The 12,742-nt window shown below is 47.5% G+C and overlaps 1 protein-coding gene across 1 annotated transcript in view; it reads left to right on the top strand.

The window, feature by feature from the left end:
- LOC130130455 (neural cell adhesion molecule L1.1-like) overlaps positions 1–12,742 on the top strand; it is a 254,889-nt gene that overhangs the window by 70,671 nt on the left and 171,476 nt on the right. Inside the window, exons 3-5 of the mRNA XM_056300168.1 lie at positions 1,531–1,700; positions 5,993–6,115; positions 12,566–12,736. Of these exons, the coding sequence (XP_056156143.1) occupies positions 1,531–1,700; positions 5,993–6,115; positions 12,566–12,736 (464 nt within the window). The remainder of the gene's footprint in view (positions 1–1,530; positions 1,701–5,992; positions 6,116–12,565; positions 12,737–12,742) is intronic.

The raw sequence follows: 12,742 nt of genomic DNA on the forward strand, positions 1-12,742 counted from the left end.
CACCATGAGATACACACAACACCGTGGGATACACATGACACAGTGAGACACACATGACACAATGAGAGACACACAACACAGTGAGACACACACGACACAGTGAGACACACATGACACAGTGATACATGCATGATACAGTGATGCACACATGACACAGTGAAACCCACACGACACATTGAGACACATACGACTCAGTGAGACACACATGACACAGTGAAACCCACACGACACAGTGAGACACACAGGACACCGTGAGACACACATGACACAGTGATACATGTATGATACAGTGATGCACAGATGAGACAGTGAGACACATATGACACAGTGAGACTCCCACAACACAGTGATGCACACATGACACAGTGAGACACACACGACACAGTGAGACACACACGACACATTGAGACACACATGACACAGTGAGATACACATGACACCGTGAGACACACATGACACAGTGAGACACACACGGCACAGTGATAAACACACGACACAGTGAGACACACACGACACCGTGATACACACACGACATTGTGAGACACACACGACACAGTGAGAAACACATGACACAGTGAGACACACATGACACAGTGAGACACACACGACACAGTAAGACACACATAACACAGTGAGACAAAGATGACACTGTGAGACACATATGACACACTGATTCAAACATGACACAGTGATACACACATGACACAGTGAGACACACATGGCACACTGATTCACACATGACACAGTGAGACACACATGACACGGTGAGACACACACGACACCGTGAAACACACATGACACAGTGATATACACACGACACAGTGAGACACACACAACACCGTGATACACACACGACATTGTGAGACACACACGACACAGTGATACACACACGACACAGTGAGACACACACGACACATTGAGACACACATAACACAGTGAGACACACATAACACAGTGATACATGCATGACACAGTGATGCACACATGACACAGTGAGACACATATGACAAATTGAGATACACATGACACACTGAGACACACATGACACAGTGATACACACACGACACAGTGATACACACACGACACAGTGATACACACATAACACAGTGAGACACACACGACACAAATTCACTTCAAACTAAACAAAACTGAAAATAAAGAAAAAGAACACACACGAGAAACAAAGGGGTTCGCATGTGTGTGTGTGCCTGTGTTTGCGTGTGCGTGCGTGTGCTTGCGTGTGTGTATGCGTGTAGTTGTACACAGTACACAAATAAGTGTATGGATGAGGAGAAAAGACAAAGAGAAACGTGTCTCTGGTAGCTAGGCAAAGTCCTCTTATTGCCCTGTCTGTTATCCTCTTCCTGTCCATTTCTCTCTACCCTCTCCATTTCTATTTCTTGCTGTCTTCCCCTACTCTCTCTCTCTGTCTCTGTCTCTCTTACCTTCTGTCCTTCACTTTCTCTCTCCATCTCCGACTCCCTACTTCTCTGTCGCTCCTCCCCCTCTCTCTTCCTCCGCCCTCTGTAGTTTCAGATGGGTGAAGGACAACAGGAAGTTCGGCGTGGAGCGTGTAGCCTACGGGACGCTGCGTGCGGAGGGGACGGAGTCGTTCAGCTCTTATCAGGGTCGCTACCGTTGCTACGCGTCCAACAGATTAGGGACCGCCGTGACGCAAACCGTACAGCTCATCACCGAGCGTGAGTCACTCACATGCACAAGCATACACACACGCACACACACACGCACACACACACGCTCACCCGCGCACGCACGCACGCACGCACACGCACATGCACAGGCACACACACACACGCTCACCCACACACACACACGCACGGGCACACACACACACACGCTCACACACACACGCTCACCCACACACACGCACACACCCACACACGCGCGCGCGCTCACACGCGCGGCACACACTCACACGCGCGCGCGCACAAACACACGCACATATACACACGCGCGCTCACCCGCGCGCACACAGACACGCACGCACGCGCACACAGACACGCGCGCGCACACACAGACACAGACACACACACACGCTCACCCGCGCACACACAGACGCTCACACACACACGGCACACACTCACACACGCACGCACGCACGCACACACACTCACTCACACACATGCACGGGCACACACACACACACACGTACCCACACACACACACACACACACACGGACACACATGGACACACTTCAGTGGCTCAGTCAGGTTGGCTGGGGCCAGTGGTCCTCCTGCCCTCTCTTTCGTGTTGCCTTGGTGATTGTTGCCTGGAGACAGGCGGTGATGACGCTGAGTCCTGGGGTGCGTTGGGTTGTAGCGGGCTGTTAAAGAGAGAAGTGAGCCTGCCTCCATCGCGTGTCACCTCCTGCTCTCCTCTGAAGTCATGGTTCTCCTCGACTCCACTTCGCCTGTGGTAACGTTACACAACTGAATAAAGATTTTGTTATTTTATTTTGTTTTACGTTATTCTAATGTTTTTTAATCTGCTGAGTCCTGTAGTGACACGTGGCAGTTGCTGAGGGTGTTTGAGCAACAGCTGATCAGAGTCAACAGCGTTTTAATACACATGGTTGAATCCGGGTTTTAGTTATTAATGTCGTCATAGGGGGACGTCCGGGGGGCGTGGCGGTCCATTCTGTTGCCTACCAACACGAGGATCACTGGTTCGAATCCCCGTGTTACCTCCGGCTTGGGGTCAAAGAGGGGTCAAAGAAAAGAGAAATGTCAGGCGTGTTGTGGAATTAGCCAGTTTGATGCTACTTCCGTGTTTGTGTATCAAGTTATGGATGTTAACAATCTTTGGAAGATGGCATGTTGAACTAGTTTATTGCTCCTTTGTTTTGTAATGAGCAGGAGGTGTGCGTGTGTGTGTGTGTGTGTGTGTGTAGGTGTGTCACTTTAAATGCTAATCAGCTAGAGGCACGCATGCATGTAAGTCCTCATGCGTGCACATCCTCGTGCGCATGCGTGTTCGATCACGTGGGGGGGCTTAGCACCAAAGCTTACCTCTGATTGGTCGGGGGCAGTGCTTGCTTCTGATTGGTCAGAGGGCAGGACTTTGGGGTCATACATCACTCACATCCCTTTTATATGCTAATGTGACAGAAGGGGTATAGTAATCTCTACCGTCACTTCTTCAATCTTGCATGTCGCTGCTATGATAAACATGCTATTGTAAACATGCTATGGTAAACATGCTATGTTAAACATGCTATGGTAAGCATGCTATGGTAAATGTGCTATGGTAAACATGTTATGATAAACATGCTATGGTAAACATGTTATGATAAACATGTTATAATAAACATGCTATGGTAAACATGTTATGGTAAACATGCTATGGTAAGCATGCTATGGTAGGCATGCTATGGTAAGCATGCTATGGTAAACATGCTATGATAAACATGCTATGGTAAGCATGCTATGGTAAACATACTATGATAAACATGCTATGTAAGCATGCTATGGTAAATATGCTATCGTAAACATGTTACGATAAACATGCTATAATAAACATGCTATGGTAAACATGTTATGGTAAGCATGATATGGTAGACATGCTATGGTAAGCATGATATGGTAAACATGATATGGTAAACATGCTCTGATAAACATGCTATGGTAAACATGTTATGGTAAACATGTTATGGTAAACATGCTATGGTAAACATATTATGATAAACATGCCATGGTAAACATGCTATGGTAAGCACGCTATGGTAAACATGCTATGGTAAACATGCTATGATAAACATGCCATGGTAAACATGCTATGGTAAACATGTCATGGTAAACATGCTATGGTAAACATGCTATGATAAACATGCTATGGTAAGCATGCTATGATAAACATGCTATGGTAAACATGCTTTGATAAACATGTCATGGTAAACGTGCTATGGTAAACATGCCATGGTAAACATTCTATGGTAAACATGCCATGGTAAACATGCTATGATAAACATGCTATGCTTCCCTGGAGAAGTTCCACATGACAGTCACCTTTAAAGTGAGCAACTAGAACAGCTTTTCTGATGTCAGTAGTCATGGAGTGTCTGTTGTCTTACATGGACCATCGATATTAACTATCAATAACGATGTTGTTTGTTTGTAAATCTACCGGAGTATAGCCTCTAATAACTCCCCCCCCCCCCTATTTTTCTCCCCAATTGTACTTGGCCAATTACCCAACTCTTCCGAGCTGTCCCGGTCGCTGCTCCGCCCGCTCTGCTGATCCGGGTAGGGCTGCAGACTACCACATGCCTCCTCCCATACATGTGGAGTCACCAGCTGCTTCTTTTCGCTGACAGTGAGGAGTTTCACCAGGGAGACGTAGCGCGCGGGAAGATCACACTGTTCCCCCCAGTTCGCCCCCCCCCCCCCGAACAGGCGCCCCGGCCAACCAGAGGAGGCGCTAGTGCAACGACCAGGACACAAACCCACATTCAGCTTCCCACCCGCAGGCACGGCCAATTGTGTCTATAGGGACGCCCAACCAAGCCAGAGGTAACACGGGGATTCAAACCACCGATCGCCGATCCCTGTGTTGGTAGGCAACGGAATAGACCGCTACGACCACCCTCGAATAACTGATAAATAAGCTTCATAACCAGAGCAATGGCTGAAGCCATAAGGCCAAGCCCCTTCCCGCAGTCGACCCGGGTTCAATACATACCAAAAATATAAAAACAAGTTAGAGCAATTGCTATACAAAATAAGTCATCGTCATCATCATCATCATCAACTGAAGTAAATTGTAATGGTTGTTGTAGTGATCACTGGTTCGAATCCCCGTGTTACCTCCGGCTTGGTCGGGTGTCCCGACAGACAACTGGCCGTGTCTGCGGGTGGTAAACCGAATGTGGGTACGTGTCCTGGTCGCTGCAGTAGCGCCTCCTCTGGTCGGTCAGGGCACCTGTTCGGGGGGGGAGGGAGGGGGAACTGGGGGTAATAGCGTGACCCTCCCACGCGCTATGTCCCCCTGGTGAAACTCCTCACTGTCAGGTGAAAAGAAGTGGCTGGTGACTCCACATGTATGGGAGGAGGCATGTGGTAGTCTGCAGCCCTCCCCAGATCAGCAGAGGAGGTGGAGCAGCGACCCGGACGGCTCAGAAGAGTGGGATACAACTGGGGAGAAAAAAAGGGGAGGGGGGATCATCTGCTAAATCAAACTGTAACATTGTAACATTTCCTTCCTCAGTGCTTGCAGTCGTTGTGTTACATGTAAACGCTACACTGTTGCCTGGCCCTGCTCTTGTGGGTCTCTTCAGTAACAGACTGAAGAGATGCACCACGTCTGTCCAACGTCCCTTCCTCATCTTAACAGTGTTGCAGCAAAAGGGAAACAGGACAGTGAATATTGTATGGGGTATAGGAAGCTCTTCGCAGTTGCCTGCAGTAGAAACAGAAGTCATAAACTGCAGAGCACATTATGGCAGGGTTGATTCCTGCAGGCCTGCCACACCTGCATCTGTCATCTGTTACTCGTCTTCATCAAACTGCAAGACTTCATCTCCCTTATTGCAGATGAAGCATATTGTTCATACTCTACATTCTTACCAAAAGACGAGTAGGAATTACAGAAACCTTGACTGTTCTCTTCTATTCTTGCCACAGTACTGCAAACAGGCCAGTCCAGATCACACGCCCAGCAGTCCTGTCACTTCTGGACTAGTCAGCATCTAACTAATGAACAGGAGGAGAGGTTGTCTGATAGTGAAACAATAAGGTGACTGGCAGCGAGGCAGAACTGGGGAGACAAGGGGTAGAATGAGTATGAGTGATTCCCAGGTCAGCAGGTGTACAGAGGCTGAATTAGCTCACACACAACCTCTGAGCACAAGTAACTATACTCGATGACTTGTTTTACAAAAGTACCGTTCTGTACTTCAGTTACGTAATATGTTTCACAATGTGTCCAAATAAGTATGTGGAAATGTGTTTTTCTTTACTTGGCTGTGTGTTGCAGATCAACCGGTCCTACCAAAACAACAGAAAATAAGAAAGAAAGCAAATGAAGGAGAGAGCATCATTCTGCCCTGTAACCCTCCCAAGAGCTCAACTCCCCCACTCATTTACTGGATGGACAAGAGTAAGTCCCACCGTGTGCGTGTGTGTGTGCGCGTTTGTGCGCGTGTGTGTGCATGTGTATGTGTGCGCGTGCGTGCATGTGTGTGCGTGTGTGTGTGTGTGTATGAATGTGTATGTATGTGTGCATGTGTATGTGTGTGTGTGTGTGCATATGTGTGTGCGTGTGTGTGTGTGTGCGTGCGTGTGTGTGTGTGCATGCATATGTATGTATGTGTATGTGTGCATGTGTGTGTATGTGTGTGCATGTGTGTGTGTGTGTGTGTGTGTGTGTGTGTGTGTGTGTATGCAAGTAGTGGAATGGGATTTAAATCCTAGCTGGTCCGTCTGAAGTTTTTATGTCAGTCTAAGGTTTGTGCTTCAGTCGTAACGTTGTGTTTTAAATCTGTCACTATCTTCAGTTCAACAGTTATTCTACCAACAAGCAGATAAGAAGTCAGGCAAATAATCTGACTGCCTCTCTGTCTGCCTCTCTCTTCATGTCTTTCTCCAAAAGTCACTACGTCTGAGTGTCTCTGCGTGTGTGGGACAGCCTGTTTGCATCCATCAGACTTGTTGCGATTCCTGAGAAAGTGTTGCATCACAAGGCTGAATTGCAGGCCATTTCCAATCAAACTATTGAATGCAGCACAGAGAGCCCTTTCTCCCCATTTCTCCCCCTCCCTTCTTTCTTTCTCTCTTTCTTTGGCCCAATCCCAATTCCCCCATCCAGCCCTACCCCTAGTTTTGGAGTTGCCCTCTACTGGGTAGTGGCCCTTCAGAATGGACCTACAAGGGATAGAGTTGGAAGTCTTTACCTAGGAAATTGTATGCCACTAACTATATCATAAATATATGATATAGTTAGCGCATAAAACCTCCAAAGGAAGGTGCCCAGGAGGCATCCTAATCAGATGCCCGAACCACCTTAACTGGCTCCTTTCGACGCAAAGGACCAGCGGCTCTACTCTGAGCTCCCTCCGGATGTCCGAGCTCCTCACCCTGTCTCTAAGGCTGAGCCCAGAGACCCTACGGAGGACACTTATTTCAGCCGCTTGTATCTGCGATCTCACCCTTTCGGTCACTACCCACAGCTCATGACCATAGGTGAGGGCTGGAACCAAGACTGACTGGTAAATTGAGAGCTTTGCTTTCCGGCTCAGCTCCCTTTTCACCACAACGCTCCGGTACAACGTCCACATTACTGCTGATGCTGCACCAATCCACCTGTCAGTCTCCCGCTCCACCCTACCCTCACTCCTGAACAAGACCCTGAGATACTTGAACTCCTTCACTTGAGGCAACAACTCAACCCCAAACTGGAGGGAGCAATCCATTGTTTTCCGGTAGAGAACCATGACCTCAGACTTGGAGGTGCTGACTTTCATCCTGGCCATTTCACAGTCAGCTGCTGAAAGTCCGGGATGCAGCGTTCAAGTCAGGTAACTGTGAGGCCTACAGCGCAGCCAGATCCAACCTCAAAAAGGGCATCAGAACAGCCAAACGTAAATATTCCCTAGTAACAGAGGACGATTTTCACAATAACTCTTATCCCCGGCGAATGTGCAAGGGACTCAGTCTATCACAGACTACAAAAGCTCCAATAGCGGTCCCACTGTCCATGATGCCTCCCTGCCAGACAAGCTAAATCATTTCTATGCCTGCTTCGAATTGGACAATACTGACCCAGCCACAAAAATCCCCAGCAACCCAGAAAACCAGGTGCTAACTCTATCAGTCGCAGAGGTCAGAGAATCACTGCACAGAGTGAATGTACGGAAGGCTGCTGGACCAGACGGCATACCGGGTCGGGTCCTCCGGGAATGTGCTGACCAGCTGGCTGAGGTCTTCACACCTGTATTTAACCTCTCACTGTCCCAATCCATAGTCCCGGCATGCTTTAAGACCACCTCTATCATTCCTGTCTCCAAGAAACCAACATCCACATGTCTGAATGACTACCGACCCATAGCACTCACCCCCATTTCCATGAAGTGCTTTGAAAGACTGGTTCTGGCTCACATCAAAAACATCCCCCCCCACATTCGACCCACATCAGCTCGCCTACCGTCCCAAAAGGTCTACTGAGGATGCCATTGCCACTGCCCTGCACATTGCTCTGACCCACCTTGAACTTAACAACACATACACTACCGTTCAAAAGTTTGGGATCACCCAAACAATTTTGTGTTTTCCATGAAAAGTCACACTTATTCACCACCATATGGTGAAATGAATAGAAAATAGAGTCAAGACATTGACAAGGTTAGAAATAATGATTTGTATTTGAAATAAGATTTTTTTTACATCAAACTTTGCTTTCGTCAAAGAATCCTCCATTTGCAGCAATTACAGCATTGCAGACCTTTGGCATTCTAGCTGTTAATTTGTTGAGGTAATCTGGAGAAATTGCACCCCACGCTTCCAGAAGCAGCTCCCACAAGTTGGATTGGTTGGATGGGCACTTCTTTGAGCAGATTGAGTTTCTGGAGCATCACATTTGTGGGGTCAATTAAACGCTCAAAATGGCCAGAAAAAGAGAACTTTCATCTGAAACTCGACAGTCTATTCTTGTTCTTAGAAATGAAGGCTATTCCATGCGAGAAATTGCTAAGAAATTGAAGATTTCCTACACCGGTGTGTACTACTCCCTTCAGAGGACAGCACAAACAGGCTCTAACAGGTACTATTTAATGAAGATGCCAGTTGGGGACCTGTGAGGCGTCTGTTTCTCAAACTAGAGACTCTAATGTACTTATCTTCTTGCTCAGTTGTGCAACGCGGCCTCCCACTTCTTTTTCTACTCTGGTTAGAGCCTGTTTGTGCTGTCCTCTGAAGGGAGTAGTACACACCGGTGTAGGAAATCTTCAATTTCTTAGCAATTTCTCGCATGGAATAGCCTTCATTTCTAAGAACAAGAATAGACTGTCGAGTTTCAGATGAAAGTTCTCTTTTTCTGGCCATTTTGAGCGTTTAATTGACCCCACAAATGTGATGCTCCAGAAACTCAATCTGCTCAAAGAAGTGCCCATCCAACCAATCCAACTTGTGGGAGCTGCTTCTGGAAGCGTGGAGTGCAATTTCTCCAGATTACCTCAACAAATTAACAGCTAGAATGCCAAAGGTCTGCAATGCTGTAATTGCTGCAAATGGAGGATTCTTTGACGAAAGCAAAGTTTGATGTAAAAAAAATCTTATTTCAAATACAAATCATTATTTCTAACCTTGTCAATGTCTTGACTCTATTTTCTATTCATTTCACAACATATGGTGGTGAATAAGTGTGACTTTTCATGGAAAACACAAAATTGTTTGGGTGATCCCAAACTTTTGAACGGTAGTGTACATCCGGATGCTGTTTATAGATTATAGATCTGCCTTCAACTCTATCATCCCCGCCAAACTAACCACCACACTCCTCTCCCTTGGCCTCAACCCCTCCCTCTGTAACCGGATCCTGGACTTCCTGACCAACAGACCTCAGTCTGTTAGGTTAGGTGACCACACCCCCTCCACCCTGACCCTCAGCACAGGTGCCCCTCAAGGCTGTGTTGTGAGCCCCCTCCTCTTCTCCCTCTTTACCCACGACTGCCTGCCAACTCACCCTTCAAATGTTATAGTTAAGTTCGCAGATGACACCACAGTCATTGGCCGTATCACCAACAATGACAAGACGGCCTACAGGGACGAGATTCAGCACCTCACATCATGGTGTACTACCAACAATCTTGTCCTCAATGTGCAGAAGACGAAGGAGCTGATTGTGGACTTCAGGAAGTCTAGAAGCTGAAGCCACTCCCCCATTCACATCAATGGGGTGGAAGTGGAGCGTGTTTCCAGCTTTAAATTCCTTGGAGTCCACATCAGCGAGGACCTTTCATGGACATTAAACACCCAGGCCCTTGTGAAAAAGGCCCAACAACGCCTGCATTTCCTGAGGAGGCTGAGGAGCGCCCGTCTACCCCCCTAAATTCACACCAACTTCTACCACTGCACCATAGAGAGCATCCTGACCATCTGCATCGCAGTGTGGTACAGCAACTGCACCTCAGTAGACCAGAAAGCTCTGCAGCGGGTCGTCAAGGTGGCCCAGCATATCACCGGTACCCAGCTCCCAGCCATAAAAGACATTTATCACAAACGCTGCCTTCGAAGGGGTCTGAGCATCAGCAGAGATCCCACCCACCCCAACCATGGACTGTTCTCCCCCCTGCGCTCTGGGAGGCGCTACAGGAGCCTCAGAGCCCACACTACCAGGCTCAAAAACAGCTTCTTTCCACAAGCTGTTGCCCACCTGAACCTGGCCACCCACTGAATGTCTGTAGATATTTTTAAATATTTTGTACTCCAGCTCTCTTTTAACTTATTTTAACTTTTGGTCTTCATGTGTGTATATCTTATACTGTGTTTGTTGTGTTTGCTGTGTCTGTCTTGCACTGTTTGGTGAAGCCACAGCCCTCATTTCATTTTTAACATGTGCCTGCACATTGTTTTTAATGACAATAAATTGAATTGAATTGAATTGAATTGAAGAACACTATACTGCTTTGAACAGGCTTTCCCCGAAAACAGATGCACTTGAAGAGAAAAGAAAAATACTTTTTTTAGATAGTTTTAACTGAGGAGTGGAGAAGAAGCATACTGGCACCGATTTTCAAGAACAAGGGTGATGTGCAGAACTGTAGCAACTACAGAGGTATAAAGTTGATCAGCCACACCATGAAGATATGGGAAAGAGTAATAGAAGCTAGGTTAAGAGGAGAAGTGATGGTTTCATGCAGTATGGTTTCATGCCATGAAAGAGCACCACAGATGTGATGTTTGCTTTGAGAATGTTGATGGAGAAGTATAGAGAAGGCCAGAAGGAGTTACATTGTGTCTTTGTGGATTTAGAGAAAGCATATGACAGGGTGCCGAGAGAGGAGGTGTGGTATTGTATGAGGAAGTCAGGAGTTGCAGAGAAGTACGTAGGAGTGGTGCAGGATATGTATAAGGGAAGTGTGACAGTGGTGAGGTGTGCGGTTGAAATGACAGATGGGTTCAAGGTGGAGGTGGGATTACATCAAGGATCGGCTCTGAGCCCTTTCTTGTTTGCAATGGTGATGGACAGGTTGACGGACAAGATCAGGCAGGAGTCTCCGTGGACGCTGATGTTCGCGGATGACATTGTGATCTGTAGTGAGAGTAGGGTGCAGGTGGAGGAGAGCCTGGAGAGGTGGAGGTATGCACTGGAGAGAAGAGGAATGAAAGTCAGTAGGAGCAAGATGGAATACCTATGCGTGAATGAGAGGGAGGACAGTGGAATGGTGAGGATGCAAGGAGTGGAGGTGACGAAGGGTATGAGTTTAAATACTTGGGGTCAACTGTCCAAAGTAACGGGGAGTGCAGGAGAGAGGTGAAGAAGAGAGTGCAGGCAGGGTGGAGTGGGTGGAGAAGAGTGTCAGGAGTGATTTGCAATTGAAGGGTAAAATGATTAAAGGGAAGGTTTACAAGATGCGAATTTCCGAAAAGCAGGGTGGCAGGGGAAGGCTCATTAATATTCATAAAGAAGCGCTGCCTGATTGGCCGGCGAAACACTGCTGCTCGCGCTGACGTTTGCGTTGCTCCTGTCAACACATCCGGAGAAGACGAGTGTAAGGTAAGCAAGCGTTAGTACATTAACTTTTGTTAACAGATAGTGGTTAGGGTTAGGGGATAAATACGTATAGTATATTGATGTGATGGGCGAACCTATGCTAGCTAATGTAGCTGACTAGCCAGGCATTGTCAGGGCAACGAAGGAATCACGTGGTTTGACAGGAGCAACGCAAACGTCAGAGGTGCAATGTTTCACCAGCCAATCAGGCAGCGCTTCTTTTATTACTGTCAGTGAGCCTTCTTTCTTGCCCTGCCAGCCTGCATTTCAGAATTCGCTTTACAGGATGCTTGTGAGACCAGCTATGTTGTATGGTGTGGAGACAGTGGCACTGACGAAAAGACAGGAGATGGAGCTGGAGGTGGCAGAGTTGAAGATGATAAGATTTTCACTGGACAGGATTAGGAACGAGTATATTAGAGGGACAGCTCAGGTTGGACGGTTTGGGGACAAAGCAAGAGAGACAAGATTGAGATGGCTTGGACATGTGTGGAGGAGATATGCTGGGTATATTGGGAGAAGGATGCTGGATATGGAGCTGCCAGGGAAGAGGAGAAGAGGAAGGCCAAAGAGGAGGTTTATGGATGTGGTGAGGGAAGACATGCAGGTGGCTGGTGTGACAGAGGAAGATGCAGAGGACAGGAGGACAGTAGTAGTAGACTTTGTTAGATAGTTGTAGGTTTATGAGATATGTGTCAGCAGCACCAGAGCCGCATATGGGATATCAAATGAAAAAAGAAAGGATTCATGGTTTTTCTGTCTGTAACCTATGTTCCTGCTTCTCTCCCACTCTCCACGCCCCTCGCGTCCGCACATTCCCTTCACTGCTTTCTTTCTCAGATATGTTCCACATGCAGAGGGACGAGCGAGTGGTGCTGGGTTTGGATGGGAACCTGTACTTTGCTAATGTTGTCAAAAGTGACAGCAGAGAGGACTACGTCTGCTATGCCAAGTACTCAGAGGCCAGCACCATATTGCCCAAGGCACCTATCTCCCTCACCGTCACATCCAGTGAGC

The sequence above is a fragment of the Lampris incognitus genome, chromosome 2, assembly GCF_029633865.1.
Source record: "Lampris incognitus isolate fLamInc1 chromosome 2, fLamInc1.hap2, whole genome shotgun sequence".
Taxonomy (NCBI): Eukaryota; Metazoa; Chordata; class Actinopteri; order Lampriformes; family Lampridae; genus Lampris; species Lampris incognitus.